Source organism: Bombus bifarius, unplaced genomic scaffold (assembly GCF_011952205.1).
Source record: "Bombus bifarius isolate JDL3187 unplaced genomic scaffold, Bbif_JDL3187 scf7180000008265, whole genome shotgun sequence".
Taxonomy (NCBI): Eukaryota; Metazoa; Arthropoda; class Insecta; order Hymenoptera; family Apidae; genus Bombus; species Bombus bifarius.
In genome coordinates this window covers 273277-290096 of record NW_022884550.1, presented here as the reverse complement: position 1 = coordinate 290096, position 16820 = coordinate 273277, and the positions used below count along the sequence as shown (strand labels likewise).

Sequence of the window (16820 nt, the reverse complement as noted above, 5' to 3'; positions counted from 1 at the left end):
AAAATGAATTATTTAGAAAGTTTATTATTCGTATATAACATACTCTCGTCTGCTCTCATACATATGATTCGATATTGAAATACATTCTTATTTACATCTTTTGCGAAAAAATGTATATAATAAAGTAAAAGTGTATAAACAACTGTTTGCGTATAACATTACTTACGCAATTTGTATGTTTCTTAATCAAATGTTACGTAGATTAGTCCTTGATTAGTTCATTTACTCATTTCTTGAGTAATATTACATTTGCAGCCAATATATAGAAAAAAATCGACAGATAACCGATTTGATAGATCGAAAATTACTATGAAGTCGAATATCGTCGAATCGATTATTTCGATTAATCGATCATTCAGAAGAAGGCAGTAAGAGAGTAGTGTGCAGTGGTTCATATAAGTGTTGTACATTTTTGAACAAAGGACAAATTAAAATAAGGTTATAGTGGAGATGGTTGGTTGTGTATAATTTGAGCAAGAAAACTAAGTAAAAACTTCAGACTCCCTCTTTCTCGTAGAACGATGTTGACCATACGGTGACGAGGCCAGCCAGATCGGCGGAAAACTACGTCACCAGTGACGGATTCCCCCGAAACTGGGACAAAGTGCAGTGTACTCTGGCATTGCGCTTTGCCGGAATCTCTCTCACTTCATGTCCTAGTACCCTCCCCCCCTCTTTTTCCCTTTCTCTCTCTCTCTTACTCTCAGGATTGACCAATCGTCTCGTCATCCTCGAATCCTCGATCGAAACTGACAGGTAAACATCGAAATTTTCGAGAATATAGTTGGGTTACTTATATTTATTGTATGTTTTTTCTTTTTTATTATTTCATTTGTTATTCATTGTTCCATTGTTTATTAGTAGTAGTGTATTATTAGTATGAACATTATGTTATTGAATTAAATTGTAACGAAACTGAATACTGCATGTGTCTTCATAAAAATTTCTAATGTTACATGTATATTGTGTAAATTTATGTATAATACATTGAAAATTTAAGATATGTAAATTCGTATTATTGGAAAAAAGGACAAATTGAATTATATTTGTTCAATATTGTAGGTAATCAACGACGAATGGTGCAGGTTCAACAATATAGTTTCTGGAGGGTTCAGTATCATGTCAGATGGGGTTGATGCTGGTGGCGGGGAAAACGAGGTAGATTCCCATTCCTGTTCGCACGCCGATGTTGGAGAATCATCAAATCCGAGAGATGAGGAGAATTTGGATCCAGATAATGAAGCTGCCTTAAATACTAATTACGATAGTGGTGATGGTGCTGTACCAGCTTTTAGGTCTGTCATCTTCATGTAATTAATTTTTTGTATTTAAAAAAATTCCAATAAACGTTTAGATAATCAAGGTGTTAAATAGCGTATCAAAGGATCCATAACGTGTGGACAGGTGTGAAAGGTGTGAGAACTATGAAACTATAAATAAGACAGCATTCTGCGCTCATCAGGATCAATGTTTGGCTAGTGCTGAGCCAGGAGAAAGCACAGAGAATATAGAAGCTACTGAAAATGATGGAGATGGAGAAGAAACGCATCCTGGAATTCGTTCTCATAGGAAAATGTTTGAATGTGATGTTTGCAATATGCAGTTTTCCAATGGAGCTAACATGAGACGGCATAAGGTATGAAATAAATTTGCTTATGTTTTAAAATTACTAAGATTCGAAAGCTAAGCGATTTTAATGTAAGAAAAAATGAGTACTATTTATAGATGAGACACACTGGTGTGAAACCATATGAATGTCGTGTATGCCAGAAAAGATTTTTTCGGAAGGATCACTTGGCAGAACATTTTACAACACACTCTAAGACTCTGCCTTATCATTGTCCAATTTGCAACCGAGGTTTTCAAAGACAAATTGCTATGAGAGCTCATTTTCAAAATGAACATGTCGGCCAACATGATATGGTCAAGTCTTGTCCTTTGTGCAATTATCGTGCAGCAACTATGAAGTGCCTCAGGTTACATTTTTTTAATAGGTTAGTGTTTAATTATTTTAATAATATTATATTGTTTTATAATAACGTTATTTTGCTGTTAAGTGCTTACTTATTTATTTCTATTTTAGACATGGAATCGATCTAGATAATCCAGGACCAAACAGTTCAAGTTCATTGATGAATAGCTGTGCTCCAGGTGAAGCTATGCCTTCTGCTCCTCTTTCCGATAGTGGAGACAGTACTGGAAATCGTTCCGCGGATAATGCAACACCGCCAATGCACTTTCTAACACCTCACATAGAAATATCAATTCCTTATCCAGAACAAACTACAAATCAACGAAATCCGAGTCCTGCCCCTTTAAATGGAGATAGTCCGAATAGTCCTCAAAGTGCAGACAGTAATAGTAATGCTCCAAGTAGTAGTCACCATCAGTTACCAATTAACAGTAGTGGCATTCACAGGTATAGAAAAGATTACAAAATTGATTTTCATTTTTATGTTATTTTAAATTTATTTTAAACTAATTTTTTAATTAAGGAATCTTGGTGGAAGTGAAGAGGCAATTACACCTTCTATTTCATTAATTCCTATTAAGCAAGAACCAAACAGTAATGGAGCGGAAGAAAATGGAGCAACATCCAGCAATCTTCCATTACCATCCTTGATAAAAGTCTCTCCACTAAAATCCCTTCTTCGAGACGACTTACGACGTAAACTTTCATCTGGCTCAGGAAATAATAACAATAACAACAATAATAATAATGGTAACTTTATTATCTTATTAAGTTATTTATATTATTAGTACCTTAATATAACTTATGGTTCCTAAATATGAATTACATTTATTTATGTTTTGTTATGAAAATATCTATGTTCTCTATTCTATTCTATCTTAGCTATGTTCTCTAACATTTTTACTATTTTGTATTTTAAAATATATAAAGATCAATCAGGAATATGACAATCATAAATAAACTATCTTTGTTTTCCTGATACTCGATTTAATTAATATATACGATTATTGCATATATTATTATATATTATTTAAACTATTTTCATATAATTGATCTAAATATAATTTAACAGATAAATTGATTTTGTAATAGGTAATAATAGTTCAAATTCAAATCCCCATTCAAGAGGAGAACCTCCTAGTTCGACAAGGCCCGATCAACGAAGTAGTGGACTTCAATGCGCTCACTGTAGGATTACCTTTCCTGATCAAACATTATATTTTCTTCACAAAGGTTGTCATAGTGAAAGCAATCCTTGGAAATGCAATATTTGTGGAGAACAGTGTTGCAACTTATATCAATTTAATTCGCATTTATTAAGCAAAAGTCATCAATAATTTTATTGAAAGAATAATATTCTTTTAAGAGCTCTTAGAGCCTCGTTTATTTAAATAGTTATTATATAATATAAATTACTTTACTATAATTTATATGAACAGAATCATAATCTTGAGTTAAAAAGAATTGTTTTCTGCTATAAAGCATATGTATTACAATGTTCCAACTTAATATTTTTATTTATTTTAATATCTATATATGTAGATATTGATTAACTAGAAATCAAGTAAACGAGGTTCGAGAAATAATTTTGCAATCTGGAAAAAGTCGTGCCTTCATCAAAATACCTTTGCCAACGCTCACATTCGTCCGAAACGTGCTAATTTGTGGTGGTACGAATGATCCGTCCATGGAGCTTTACTAAAACGTATTCCAGAAGCTCTATTGATAGTTTTAAAGATAGTTATGTATATTTAGATAGAAAAAAACAGTGACTATATTACCAAAATGTGCTCTTTTTTTCTATTCAAATTCTTTTTACGCACTGTTTTCTGTTTGGTTTTTTTTGTAAAATTATTTGTTAAATTTTATTAATTTTATATTTATGTAATGTGTCCTTATCCATAATTTTACTTAGTTTTATTATAGAAAGGATTTTATGATCATTACAGAATGTTGTTACTTTGGTTATTTGTATGTAGAAAAGAACCACGAATAATCAAGGAAAATTACTTACAAACTAAATTTCAGTTGTCAATTTATTATTATGGTGTGAAAAAAGAACCGAGCCGTGTGTTACATATAAATACAGATATATAAATAAGAAAAGGATATGACAACTAAAATATTGCGTCAGCATAAGAAATATTTTATATAAAAATATTTGTACAGAAAAGTATTAAAGTATAAAAAAGGTATGCAAATAAGAAAGTCAAGACATCATATTTCAGAAATTGATAAGAATATCAGAATAAAAATCATTATGTAGTTGTTAAAGTTAAATTTTACATAAAGGTATATAAAGTTAGAAGTTAATTGCAAACTAAATTAAAATAAGATCAGTATTTAATTATGGTTAAATGAAAATTAAATATTTGTTTCAATATAAATAACTATAAAAAGGTTTATTTCATTAATAGTTGCGAAATATGATTTCGAGACCTTAATAAGTGTTTTGTGTACGTGTGTGTGTATGTACGTTTAATACAGAATATTCAATTTATGTGCATAAATTTGTGTTATTATACTATGTTATGTAATATACAAAAATTTCGAATCACAATCATTAGAAATTTATACTATAATATTATAGTTAGTTTCAGAAAATAAAAGTAACAAATTACAATAGAATGTGTAATTAAATTGGGTACTCTGTACATATTCTATATTAAACAAGTACATTAAGCGCGATACGCACGATTACTGTTATCAATGGTTGTAGTTATTTAAAGATCGTTTCGTAAATTGCGTAATATTTAATATAATTACTACTATTACTATGTTATTACCATGATTATGTTATTATTATTATTGTCATTATTGTATTATTTATCGATACGTAAGTTATTTATTGTTACTTTGCATTCCAATATATTAAGTTTTAAATATGCCTCAAGCTTGACGATGCTTCTTTATTTCAAAATTTATTATTTTTCGTATTTTCCTACTATATATCAAAGTTTTATTGTTATATTTTTGAAATAACGAAGCTTTTCCAATTAATTATTTTTGTTAACAAAATTTTAAATTATCTAAATTCATAAAAAAATGTAAAATATTTCTATTATGAGATATTTTACATTGATCATGATGTATCATGTGTTACATGTGTTTTTTGATACAAAACAATATTTTTTAACACTAAAAGTAAACATTAATGAATATATAAATGATTATTATAGTTAATATCTTAAATAAATATTACATAACTTTTCTTAAGAATAAGAATTTTAAATTAGCATCGTCAATGTAAAACTTTCTTAAATATCTTTCTATAACAGACTGCGTGTTCATCATATTCTTGCTCGATCATACAAAAATGAAATACAGAAAATATTTCTTATTAAATTATTTTGTCTTTAAAAGCAAAAAAAGCAAAAGAGCCTGTGAGCAAATAATGTTTTTAATAATAACTATATTCGTGAAAATGTAATTAAGAAAAAAAACAAAAGAAGTACATATTCAATTATGTAATAAATTATTCTCTATCTTAGTGTGCTAGAATTAAATTTATTTTAAAAATACTAATGAATTAATGCTCCATAAATTATATGAGAGGGGCAGTATTAATTAGATTATTTTATATATACCCGTTATATATAGATTTTTATCATCCTGTTTAAAACTAATTGATTTCTTAACAGTCTAAATTGTGTGTCTACAGAAAATAATATTTCTTTCAGTGGAATTTTTTAAAGAGAACTATCATTTTTTAATTCAATGTATCAAAGCTAACTGTTACTGCATTATTATAAATTGTTGAATTATTAAGATATCTGACAAAATAGTAAGATAAGAATATATATAAATCTTTCATGTTTGATATGCATTTCACTATATTTCAAGTAATATTTCAATTTGCATCCTAAAAGCTATTTTTTATTTTCTTGCTATATTAATGTGAGAAGCTGTTAAGATTTAAAAATTAATATATTATATCAACACATGCGAAGAAGTTACATATGAATATATATTTCCATTTTATTTTATCTTGTGATTGTTCATCTTCATTTCAATAATTAATCAAATAGTTAAACTAAATTTAATTAAATTTAATTTTACCATAATAATTTTAATTGATTTAGGTTCTATTTCCACAAACGTAGAATTATTGATGTCTTTGTAATAATCTAGAAAAATTTTTAGAAATTCTTAAAGTACATATAGATGCAATTAGATAAGTATAATTGGATAGGTACAGTTTTTAATTATGATTTAAATAGTCTCTAGTATTTACATGCCCAAACTGATTTACTTTACGTTTATTTTGTACAAAAGTTAATTTGATTTGTAGCAAAAATATTATATATTTAATATTATATTATTATTTTAAACAATTCTTATTTCAAATAACAAGTCAAAAAAACAATAATTGAGAATAAAAGTGGTTTTCATATAAATAATTTAAAATGTTGCATATTATAAATTCAAAATATGTTACCTAACATTGTATGTAGAATATTTAAACATGAAGTAAGCAAAATAGATTTAACTGAAAATGGACCAGAAGCATTAAACTGTATGCCTTTACACTGTGATCGTGTTTAGGAAAAGTATGTAATATTAAAATTGTATTCAAATGGGAAAGTATTTTCTCTAGCCTTGCAAAAATATGATGAATATTGCATAAAAATACTTAAAACATTATAGCTGTCCATATTACCCTTGTTAACTTCCAATTTAAAAAAAAATGAAAATATACAATTCTATTCATTCTTACAAATTTATGGATATAGCAACATATTTAAGAATATGATAGGCAAAAATCTAAAATTGTTGATGTTACTATAACTATGGTGTAATGGGTACAATTGAAATATATCATTATTGTATATGTTATATGTATATCTATACATAAGAGTCTCTCAGAAGCTAAATTGATCAATTCCACTTTTCATTAATTAACTAATTTCTTTATAATTAGGCGATTTTTAATATGCTATTCTTAAGAAAAAATAACTTACTCTCGTAAGTTCATTAATCGAAAAAAGAAGACATAATTAATGAAAAATTCTAAGATAAATTTAAAAAATAGTGTTTGTAATTTCTGTACTTTTCAGTTTATGAAGTTCATTACTGTGGCTTTATATATATATATATATATATATATATATATATATATATATATATATGTATATATATATGTACATTTGCCTTTTATTCTATAGTTTGCAAATACGCATAGCAGTATATAATTAAAATAGTTATCCTTATTTCTTTAATATTTCATCTAATTTTTACAATTTATACAATTTAAAACTAGTTTACTAATTTTATATGTGGGGGGGGGGGGGCGAAACGCTAGAAAAAAGGAGCAAAATGCTACTATGGCGGTAAACTATTGGGCGTTGTTCTTAACACCTGTTGCTTTTTATAGGTTTTATGATTTGAGTCAATAATTGATTTAGGGAAATTTCAAACTATATGCACGAATTTAAATCATGGTACAGAGAGGTAAGTTATTTTTTTTCAGAAATGTACTTTAACTGTATATTTTGTTTAATTACTGAAAGAGGGACATGTATCCATTTTTCACACAAAATGTGAAAAAGATGTAAATTAATAAAGGATGGTTAATTATATTTTATTTCATTTCTCAATATATAAATGATTTAGGTAAACACGCCATTTTGAAACGCAGACTTATTTGACAGTTAACTTTATCTTTTTCTGTCTTGCAATTATTCTTTCTTTTTTCTTTTATTATTAATCTGTAAATAAAGTTATATATTTGAACCTTTGAATAAAATACTTTTCAAAAGCACACTATGTCTTAAATCTAAAAATAATTTTAAAACAGAAGTTTTTAGGTTATATATATTACAATTACTTATTTTAAGTAAGTTTTAAAATTTTCTAATGCTTATCATTTTTATTATTTAATTATATTATAAGTGTTTCATTATTTATTTTATATTACTTTTAATATATGATTCCTTTTATTCACAGAAATTAGCAATGGGTAAAAGTGAAGAAAGAAACGGAAGCACAATACAAGCAGGAGAATCAACTTTTCTTACAAAAACATCAAGTGAAGCTAGTAAGATGTTGGAAGCTGCTTTATTACAAATGGATGACATTATTTCTGGTAAACTATGATTATTAATTTGAAATAATTTCAGTTAAGGTGTATGAAAATACATAATAATTAGCTTAGAAATTATTAGAGTTATTAAAAATTAGAAGTATAGTAAAATTTTTCATTGTATAATTCCTTTGGTTTATCAGCATATATCATATTTAAAAAGAGTATATTATATGAGTATATTATGTTTAAAATATAAATAATAATTGGTATTAATTAATTTTAATTGACACATGATTATTAATGTTATAATATACATATATTAACAGGTGTATGTACGGAAAGTAACAATGATGGTAGTGCTGAATGGAAGGATTCTGTTAAAGAAGCCACGAAAAATCTTGTGACAGCAATTAAGAATTCTCCAAGTCCTCCTTCACCTCCAGATGCAGATACTACTAAAATTTTATTGCAATGGATGCAACCATTGGATGGGGTAAACATTTGGATGTTTATTTCAATTATATTCTATTTTGTAGATGATATAAATAAAAGAACTAGATTAAAACATAAATTCTGTTATATAAAGTAATATACTTAAAAAATATAATTTGGCATACTTTGGGATTGCTAACAAAATAAGTAAAATATCAATTAGAACAGTGTTAAAACAATAGTAGTATCACCCATACTATGTTAAGCATTCTGCACTCTTTTAAGGTCTCCTTCTCCACCATCAGAATATTTTGTCACAAAATTTGTTGTACCTAAAATTATCATAATTAATAATTTGTAAAAAATGCAAAAGAAGGGATAAATTGATATCTGCAATGCTTTTATAAGAGACAGTTTATGATACTTTTGTTTGACTTTATTTATATAAATAGAGATTCAAATCTTCAATGTTGCATATATTTTTCTAAAAAAGATTTTGAAAAATGATTTATTTGACATACATACAAACATACCTGCAAACAGATAAAGACATGAATTGAAATACAAAATGGCAAAAGATGTTAAATATTTATAATTTGGGGTAATCTCATCTCAAATTCTTATATGTATTATATTTAATATATATAATAGATATCAATTTTTAATTAAAAATGGTGACAAATAGTGTAATCAATAAAATCCTATTTGTTACAAATAATATGAAAATCATGATTTTCATCCTAGTTCCATATTAAATTGGAAAATAATACTCTATTAGATTATATCTAAAAAGCAAACTTTATTTATTTACATTTATTGCATTATATAGATGTAAAAATTTTTGAATATCTATAAATATATAAGTTTAATATATATATATTTTATAAATTTCTAAATTTGAACATATACTTTCTTTTGTTTGAAAATAAATATGTATATTTAAATCTACACGAATAATATAGATTTCCGAATATGACAAATTTAATCACGATATTATTTCAATAATGATGTTAACTAGAAAATTTTTTCGTATTAGGCATTTCGAAAAATAAAGAATGATCTATGTATAGATCACGTCACGTGACTACTCTCGTCTTGAGAAATTTTAGATTGGTAATTTTAGTTTCGAACAGAACCGCGTCGTGATCGTTGCATAAAAATTATTTTTTATTGATATTTTTTGTGCAGTCTAATTTGCATTAAAACGATTGAAAATAAGGGATGAAGAAAAATACCTGATTGGAAGGAATTAGTAAATAACTTTAAGATTAAAAAATTAATAACGGATTAAGAAAAGAAGGAGCTTACAAAAGATCCTATTAATAATTAAAAGAAGACAGCAAGATTAAGATTAAATGATATCATTAAAAAGAAATTCTTCTATTTATAAATCATATATAATTAAAAAAGAATTTCTTTAGCAACACTTTACATTATTTGATGAAACAAATTCTCTGTAAAAGTCTATTAAAATTTCTATATTGTCTTATATTTGAATAGAAAAATTAAGATTGGTGAAAGAAATCATAGAACTTTTTAAAGGATTAGTTACGTAAATTGATCTAGGTTTAAAGTTATTGAAGATTATGTCGAGATCAAAACAATTGGATAGCAGTTGGACTCCTTCTGAAGAATACGATTCTTCAGGAACATCAAATTCTGAACAAGGAGAAGATGAGTTTGCAAATATTGGCTTTGTTGAGCATCAAATACATGAATCTGGCAATTGTTTTTGCCAGGTAATGGATAAGGGAATATTTAAAAAGAAAGATTAAAAATTTATAACTCGATTTTCAATTTATTTATTAACATCTAAAGTATATAAGACTTTATGAAAAATTAATCTTTCCGAAATATAAGATTGTAATTTTATTAAATATAAAATGAGATAACATTGAAATGAGAAATCACATACATTAATAATGATTCTTTTACATTTTCTTCGAGCTTGAAATAATTTTTAAGGATAGAAATTTGTTGTAATGATGTACCAGGTTGAATACCATATAATTTTATGACTATCTATATATATATAAGTGTTTTTAGTAAATATATATATGTTTATTTACAAATATATAAATTTGTTTATAACATATATAATATATGTATTACAATTATATATGATTATAAAAACAGAATATTTATCTAGTAACTTTTATAGTTATAAGTGTTAGTATTATATTAATGATAATTTTCTAATTTACATATAAGTAGCCTTTATGTATACATAATAAGAATATAAAAAATAGAGTGTGTTTCTAAAATGTTTAGAAGAATCATATCATTTTCTTAGAGTTGTCCATTAGGTAATGCTAAAATGGTTAATCTGAGGGGAAGTGTACCTAATCTCTGTGCATCCACAAATTTAACACATATTGGGACTTTTCCACCTTTCTGTTCTGCAGTATATAATATGAGGTCTTTGTGTTTTTATTTTTTTATTGCTATTTGCAAATTTTAAATTACTGATTTTATTTAACATGGTTGAACAGCATTTGTTCAAAAACCAATAACTGTCAAGGCAATAAAGAGTGTAAAGGAAATCGAAACAATCAATCGTTAGAATTAGGAAAGAAACGACGATTGAGGAATAGAATAGTACATGAACAAAGAACTAAATCACAATCAGATCTTCTTTTAAGAAGAAAAGACTTTCCTTATTGTTGCTCTCTACAACACTTTCAAGCTGTACAAAAATGGAACGAGTGTCAGGCAAAAACTGAGGTATATTGATATCTACTAATAGAGAATATTAAAAAGTTTTGATAATTAAAATGTGTGCAATAATATGTATAATTTAAATAGTTGATCGGAGAGTAATCGATATGAATATTATATCATGAATTTGTTGCATTTAATATTGTAAATATTTATATCTTTTAATTCGTAAGTAAGTTATATTAATTTATTTACGCTATGGAACTTGAGATGAATACATGAAATTGATTAGATAAGATTCATATATCTTAATTAATACTTACTGAATAATTTAAAACAAGGAAAATTTTTCATAGATTTTTCCTTTTATATTCTTTTTACTTTCTATATCATAGTATATGTATGATTTGAAATTAAATTATTTGTTTCATTCAATGTTGTTATGCTAATAAATGAATTATGTTAAAAAGAGTATGTTAGTTGTGAAAATGTGTTTTGTGTTGATTGATAATATAATAATGATTAATAAATTATATCTTATACATAGTATTAAATAATATTACAGGAACGTTTAAAAAAATTAGAAAATGAACGTGGGACATTACGTATGGAAGTGTCAGTTTTGTCAGATCAGGTAGATGCACAATCTAACAAAATTCAAGAATTGGAAAATATGCTTAGAGAGAAGAAGGAGTCACTTAGAAGAATGGAAGAAGCATTACAAAAAGTAATTTGGTGATTTTATCTTATATAGTGATTATATTTCTATTAATATTGCTGTTATTCTTTTATATCATAATTTATATTATCTTTATAATTTTATCCTACTTTTATATACTTTGTTTTCTTTTTGTTTCTATTTTATTTTTATTTTTACTTTATTCCAATAGTCTTAATTTTTAAAGGAAGTACTGTCAAGAAGTGCTTTGGAAACACAGAAATTAGAGCTCTTGAGTTCTTTATCAGAAATGAAGCTTAAACAAGCAAGTTTAGAGCATGAAAATCTTGCACTCCGTAGTACAAGTCCTGTATCAAATGTAAGTTGACAAGAATTTGTATAAAATTAGATACTTCTTTGCAGAATAGGTATATAAACAGTTATACTAAATTTATGATAAAAATAGAAGAATACATTATTGTTAGCGGTTTATTGCAGGGAGAGAAATTTGGGAGGCATACCAGCCAATATAGTAGTCTTCCTAGGCCACCGAGTTCTTCAAAGAAAGGTGTAGTGTTCGGTAAGGTACCCAGTTTAGTTTCTGGAGTACACACAACAGTACCATTCGCCGTTAAAGGAGCCTCCGCGAGATGCCTGTCTGCACCTACTCTAGGTTGCGATTGATTTTCCCTTTAAGCATGCATCTTTAAATGTTCTTTCAAAAAATAATTGTTCTTTTTATATGACAGGCAATCGTGGCTTTAAAATTTATATTATATTAACGTTGATCACAATTAATTTTCTAAAACAAGTTTTATGTTGAGTTTTGCATGAAAATGTTTATTTTTTTTGTTTTGATCTATAATGTAATTCATGTGTAATTAACATATATGATGTAACAATACCATGTATTTAAAACATTTATATGTTTTGGACATTAAGATATTTATTGTATCTTCAAATTATTTATTTGCTGTTTTACATTTACTGTTAACATACAGCATAACATTACATTAATAGTGAGTCTAGTTTGATGATATTAAATTTTTTTTATTATTCTTATTTTAGCTGAAGAGGAGAAAACAATCATAGGAGATACAAATTCTCAAATAGAATCGATTCAGAAACCTCTGGTAGAACTTTCAATGGAAGAAATTGGAGATTGGCTTGCAAATTTAGGATTAGAATGTTACGCGGGTGAATTGAGGCGATGGGGTGCTACTGGAACAAAATTGTTAGAATGCTCGCAGCAACAATTAGAAAAGGAATTAGAAATTAAAAATGTTCTCCATAGGAAGAAATTATTGTATGCGGTAGAATCAGAAAAAAGTGGTGGAGCTGAATTTTTTGGATCAGATAAGGTAATTTTTACAATTTAGTGATTGAATTGTACAAACACGTAAATATTAATGAAATTATAGATGGATAATGCAGCAGTTTTGCGATGGTTGGATGATATTGGATTACCACAACATAAAGAAGCTTTTCAAAATGGTAAAGTTGATGGCAGAATGTTACACAGACTCACCACTGAAGACCTTTTAAATCTTGGAGTTACTGCACAGTTACATGCTGCAAGTCTTAGACGGGGAATTCAGGTACTCTTAAAATGTCATAATTTTACTTAATTTGTTGCAAATATTACACTAACTACAGTAATCTAAATTAAGATATAGTAACATAAAGAAACTTATAACTTTTAAATATGACGTTTAAATATAACTTCTATTTCCAACAACTTTTGGGACTTGAGTGTCTGCGAGTGGCGCGTGCGAGAAATGTAGAAGTGTTTAGAGTAAATAGTTGTAAGCAAGTCAAGGTATCTTCTGATCAAAGAGTTATTAGCAAATGATGTTCGGTGATGGTGAGGTCTATAAGGAGAACTAGTGATGGGTGCTGGCCGCCCCCCCCCCAACGGTCGCTCGCGGGTGGAAGTGGTCTTCGAACATCGTACTTGGGAAAATCCGCTATTCCCATATTTTACCGTAATGAGCAATAACCCTAAGGAACGTTTCGACTTGAAGGATATATTATGACAATTAAGGGCCTCAAGAGTAAAGAAAAAATGTTAAATCTTATAACGGTTCCTTAGGATTATTGCGGGTCCGAGCAAATATGTTTAAACATTTGCTGGACATCCCGACCGAAGGATGGATGAGAACATCTGGTTAGGTCGCAGGACATAACAGATAGATATCAAATTTAAGAACAAAAAGAAAATATATCTAATTTTATAGATATACTGAAATAAAAATATATCTAATTTTATAGATTTTACGAGAACTAAATTTTGAATTTGATAACCTTGAAAGAAGATCTACAAATGGTAACGGAGCAGAGGGTGGTAATGTTCATCTGTGGACAAATCATCGAGTGATGGAATGGCTTAGGGTAGTTGATTTAGCAGAATATGCACCAAATATGAGAGGATCTGGAGTACATGGAGGTTTAATGATGTATGAAGGCAGATTTACTTCAGAATTACTGGCCACATTACTTAGTATTTCTCCAGGAAAAACTCTTCTTCGTAGACATTTAACTACACATTTCAATCAAATTCTTGGAAGAGAAGTTGTACAAAGGAAAAGAGAAATTGAGAGTAGCCTTGGATTCGTTCCACTTACGCTTACTGCTCGTTTAAAGGTGACTTTAATTGTTTTGCAGCATAGATAAATTATTTCCAAAAATTTTTATTAGGTTTATTTTCAAAAATGGGAATGTCTTTAAAATCTCTTATACTTTTTTACCTAAAATGAAATCATTATCATTCCATTGTTTTATCCAAAATCATAAAATTCTCTATCTTTAATTTTTATTAATCTTTAAACTAATAGGAAATATTTAAAAAGGACAAGATTATATATGTATTATAATAACAACAATTCAGTACAAATCTGAAAATAAATAAAAACTGAATCTAGAATTGGAAATATATTAGCGAATAGTCGAAGTAAGAATAAATCTAAATGGACTAAAGTAACAGTTAATAAATAAAATTAGTCTATGTTCTTTAAATAAATGATATGTAATCAAACTTGCACTAAATTTAAATGTTGTAATTAAATTAGAATGCAATTGATTTAGGTACCCAAGAAATCTCAGTTTACTTTAAAACGCAAAAAGAGCAAGAATGAAGCAGATTATGGTAATTTGGTTTGTCCTTTGGATGCTTCACCACCAGGTACTCCATCAACTCCTACTTCGACACCAGGCAGCCCTAACTTGAATTCACCTACATTCTAACAATAGTCACAGATCACAGTCTCGTAAGTTTAACTCGACTAATACTAATACGAATCTTTTACTAACTTATATCTCATATTTAACAGATAGTTCATTAAATATATGGTTTCATGTATCATATAAATATATTCTTTTACATTATACTTGTTATCTATTGTTTAATATTGCTTACTATATCAAAATAGTAATCTTAAATTCATCATTGCATTTTTATATTTAGAATCATTTAAATTATAAAAATAGTGAAATTTTAAGATAGCAATTAAAATATTTAAACTGCAAATATTTTAGGATAGTACTTAAAATGTTTAAATTGAAAAATTGTATATCAATAACATTCTTCACTGATCTAGTTGATGAACATTTATTTTATTAAGAGCTATTATTCAAACAAATTTTAATTTTTCGTAATTAATTTTGAAAGTCGACAAATACGAAAGAATTGGTTCTGTTGTTAATAAATAATATAAAGATATAATCATTTTATTATAATTATTTAATTATATGTTTTTGGATATAATCGCCCAAAAATCTCAGTTTACTAACTAATATATACAAAATAGTTATGTGCATATATTATATCATATTTGGGAAAAACTATATAATAAATAAATTATGATTTTTATATTAATATTCTTATTATTTAAAAAAAAGTTTAATTTTCTAATAAACTTTTCTATATTTTTATCATATTTTATATTGTAACAAGATTGTTAGGTATTACATATTTTATTTCATATTTTATTACATGTTTTATTATAATATATGATAATTTGTTCATTCACGAGCATTTACATATATTTCATATATATTTATTACAATTGTTATTTCATTATTTATTAATAAATTAGTCATTTATTAATTAAATGCTTAAGGAGGTAAGTTAGTACATTATTGTAATCACTTATCTACTTGTTTCACTTCACTTTATCTATTCACATACTGCATTTAATATATAAAATATTTAATTATTTAAATGTATTAAATACTACCATATGTTTTCCAGAGCCAGGAGATAATAGACAGAGAAGAGTTATTGGTTGCATCTGACAAAAGTAATTACGCCTGTAAATAAGAAAAATGTTCTAGGGACCATTGTTTCATCTTCTTAGACTAAGTCTTACTATTTAATCTTGTATAACAAAAATCTTTTTTAAAAAATTAAATAGACTATTGTCTTAATAGAAATGATTTTTCTAGAAAAAGTATAATATGTTTTCAATATATTTATTTACTTTTCTATTGTACAATTTTACAATATCATACAGTACTTTCATATCATGAAAAGGAAACAATATTTGCATAATGGGAACATTAAATTTTATAAAAATTATAGTACAAGTTTTAGCCGTTTAAAAATATGAATAATTAATTAGCATGCATATTTATGAAGAATAAAACGTAAATTGTAATAATGTTTATATTACCTCTGCAGTTACCTCTGCACTTAATTTTATTACTACTTTTGTTTTATTATATTCTTGACTAAAATTAAGTAATGAAAATATTACAATATTGATCATTTTAAATTTTAAAAATTGTGTATACCAGTATTCATTAATTGAAGCTTCTAAACTGTAAACAGAATAAAAGTGTAATATTTCATAAATTTATTAAATAACAAGTTCTTGGATTTTATTTAGCTAAACAATACTTCTATATCTTATGTTATTTTCTAAATCAATACAGTAAAACCCTGTTCTACCCTAAATGAAGGACCTTATAAGGTTCAAAATTGAATAATAAAAGTTAGTTAGAATTTAATCACATTTTGAAAGTAAGTACAATTTATTTAATTTCAATTATAAGTCATTTAACATATAAATTAAATA

General features: G+C 26.4%; 2 protein-coding genes across 13 annotated transcripts; both read left to right on the top strand.

Annotated features, from left to right (window-relative positions):
- The first annotated feature begins 186 nt into the window (after window positions 1-186).
- Window positions 187-4865, top strand: LOC117211924 (zinc finger protein ztf-16). 3 transcript variants are annotated; one of them, XM_033456261.1, is made up of 8 exons: window positions 187-438; window positions 518-756; window positions 1063-1295; window positions 1405-1636; window positions 1726-1994; window positions 2084-2419; window positions 2496-2722; window positions 3065-4865. In XM_033456261.1, exons 3-8 carry the CDS (start codon window positions 1120-1122, stop codon window positions 3307-3309), a joined length of 1485 nt encoding a protein of 494 aa, XP_033312152.1. In that variant the 5' UTR covers window positions 187-438; window positions 518-756; window positions 1063-1119; the 3' UTR covers window positions 3310-4865. The 3 variants fall into 3 exon arrangements, with proteins under 3 accessions (XP_033312152.1, XP_033312150.1, XP_033312151.1); XM_033456259.1 differs by having other exon boundaries at window positions 187-453; XM_033456260.1 differs by having other exon boundaries at window positions 187-453; window positions 500-756.
- Window positions 4866-7256: 2391 nt separating this feature from the next.
- Window positions 7257-16120, top strand: LOC117211951 (liprin-beta-1). Of its 10 annotated transcripts, XM_033456325.1 has the most exons (13): window positions 7257-7423; window positions 7919-8057; window positions 8324-8490; window positions 10723-10847; window positions 10922-11153; window positions 11653-11814; window positions 11993-12124; window positions 12244-12418; window positions 12814-13106; window positions 13167-13343; window positions 14017-14388; window positions 14830-15011; window positions 15995-16120. In XM_033456325.1, exons 1-12 carry the CDS (start codon window positions 7394-7396, stop codon window positions 14986-14988), a joined length of 2163 nt encoding a protein of 720 aa, XP_033312216.1. In that variant the 5' UTR covers window positions 7257-7393; the 3' UTR covers window positions 14989-15011; window positions 15995-16120. The 10 variants fall into 10 exon arrangements, with proteins under 10 accessions (XP_033312216.1, XP_033312215.1, XP_033312211.1 ...); XM_033456317.1 differs by lacking the exons at window positions 7257-7423; window positions 7919-8057; window positions 8324-8490 and adding an exon at window positions 9427-10168 and having other exon boundaries at window positions 14017-14201; window positions 14277-14388; XM_033456324.1 differs by lacking the exons at window positions 10723-10847; window positions 10922-11153 and having other exon boundaries at window positions 12244-12325.
- Window positions 16121-16820: the final 700 nt, after the last annotated feature.

Coding starts and splice junctions, on each gene's coding strand:
- LOC117211924 (XM_033456261.1), top strand. CDS start 1,120: ATGTCAGATGGGGTTGATGCTGGTGGCGGGGAAAACGAGGTAGATTCC. Junction 1,296..1,404: donor GGTGCTGTACCAGCTTTTAG/GTCTGTCATCTT, acceptor ACGTGTGGACAG/GTGTGAAAGGTGTGAGAACT. Junction 1,995..2,083: donor AGGTTACATTTTTTTAATAG/GTTAGTGTTTAA, acceptor TTTCTATTTTAG/ACATGGAATCGATCTAGATA.
- LOC117211951 (XM_033456325.1), top strand. CDS start 7,394: ATGCACGAATTTAAATCATGGTACAGAGAG. Junction 11,815..11,992: donor TGGAAGAAGCATTACAAAAA/GTAATTTGGTGA, acceptor TAATTTTTAAAG/GAAGTACTGTCAAGAAGTGC. Junction 12,125..12,243: donor GTACAAGTCCTGTATCAAAT/GTAAGTTGACAA, acceptor GGTTTATTGCAG/GGAGAGAAATTTGGGAGGCA.